The sequence below is a fragment of the Cololabis saira genome, chromosome 2, assembly GCF_033807715.1.
Source record: "Cololabis saira isolate AMF1-May2022 chromosome 2, fColSai1.1, whole genome shotgun sequence".
In the NCBI taxonomy this organism is placed as follows: Eukaryota; Metazoa; Chordata; class Actinopteri; order Beloniformes; family Belonidae; genus Cololabis; species Cololabis saira.
Genome location: NC_084588.1, coordinates 20,636,475 through 20,638,130, shown reverse-complemented (window position 1 = coordinate 20,638,130; position 1,656 = coordinate 20,636,475). Strand labels below are relative to the sequence as shown.

The window sequence follows — 1,656 nt, the reverse complement described above, 5'->3', positions numbered from 1 at the left end:
GTGTCTTACGGCTGTCCTTCCTACTCCTCTGTTAATGTTTGATCCCTGTAATTTTCAGCAAAATTCCCACAGTGGGTGTGTGGAAGCGATCTCTGGACATCTGTTTGATGCCACATTCAGAAGAGGCTATATTTAGATACTTGTAGCCTTTCATAATGTATTTGGTTGAAAATCTAATGTGGATTTTTTTTTTTGTGTGTCCCCTTTCCCATATCAATGATGTCTGGAATATGATAAAACAGGGAGATAAAATAGATCTTTGCTGCACCAGAGACAAAACAGCACTAACAGAACCCATCATTTAACCTCTCTCCAGGTAACATGCGGGCTTCTGTACGCCTGACCCAATCAGAGGAGAGATGAGGCACCTAGATGGTGGTTTACCATGAGCAGCGTCCACTACAACCACTCCCTTGCTGCCATGAGTGGAAACGACATGATGGCGCACTCTCTGACTCTGGAGCAGAAGACGGCATTTGCTTTTGTGGGGATGCTGCTGGTGTTCCTGGGGCTGCTGATAGTGAGGTGTTTCAGGATCCTGCTGGACCCCTACAGCAGCATGCCCTCCTCCAACTGGGCTGATGGCATTGAGGGGCTGGAGAAAGGGACATTTGAGTACGCCCTCACTTAACACAGGGACACACATCATACATGTCCTTCCCAATGGTATTATGCGCACACGTGGACGTGAACACACAAGCAACAAGATCCAATCTGCCGCTGTGCACAGCCACCGCACCCGACACTCCATTAACACGTCTCTATGTGACGCCGAGCTAGGACACCGAAGCTGTGTGTGCTGTTCAATGTATGTGCGTTGTTACTTTTCAGTTCCTTCACTGTATGTGACCTCATGTTTGTTATGTCTGTGTGTGTGCGTGTTTGTGAGTGTGAGGCAGACACTGTGTCATATCCGCTGCCCTTCTGCCAGGAGGTCTGTATTTCACCTCACTGACTAACACGACTCGGCCGAAGCTCCCTTTAACCCATACTTCAAAGTTGAATGTCTTAAGATGATAAAAGGGGAATGTGTATGGGAAACGGTGGGACGCTAAGGTGCAGCGGATCTGTTCAGCTATAGCTTGAAGACTCAGGGACAAGATTCCTTACGTGAACTTTGACTAGACAGAGTGGTTGCAGCTCTGCACAGCAGACTGATTCAGCACAAGAATGTATGCAGGTGGATACAGGGTATCACGTCAACCTAGTGCTTTGTGGACTAATCAATTATGGCGTGTGGGCCTTCCAAAGGAGCGTGCTGATTAGTCCGTTTTGGTTGTGTGGTTTGAGTTTTCTGAAGTCACGCAATGACAGACAACTGGATATACTGTGATTTACATTACTGCGTTAATGTTTCTAAATGATGCAAAATCAACTCTCAGAGTTTGTACTGCTGCTGCTTTTGAGTGATGATACACTGTATGTTGCCAAATTACATGTCGAAGTAACAGAAAAACAAACGAACATAACTGCTTATTTTTGACAGTTTGTCCCAAAAAACATTGTGAGTTGTTGATTCTGTTTCTGTCTTAAGCTTGCCTGGTGAAAACAACAAAAACAAAGCAAAAACAAAAACACAAATGTCTTTTAAAAGGGTAATGGAGGACATCAAAGTAGGAAAGACTCTCCTCTCTCAACACTGCTCATTTCCTAATG

General features: G+C 45.1%; 1 protein-coding gene across 1 annotated transcript; it reads left to right on the top strand.

The window, feature by feature from the left end:
* Positions 1-385: 385 nt before the first annotated feature.
* Positions 386-1,089, top strand: ctxn2 (cortexin 2). The gene has a single exon (XM_061709591.1). The coding sequence runs from the start codon at positions 386-388 to the stop codon at positions 629-631; it is 246 nt and encodes an 81-aa protein (XP_061565575.1). The 3' UTR covers positions 632-1,089.
* Positions 1,090-1,656: the final 567 nt, after the last annotated feature.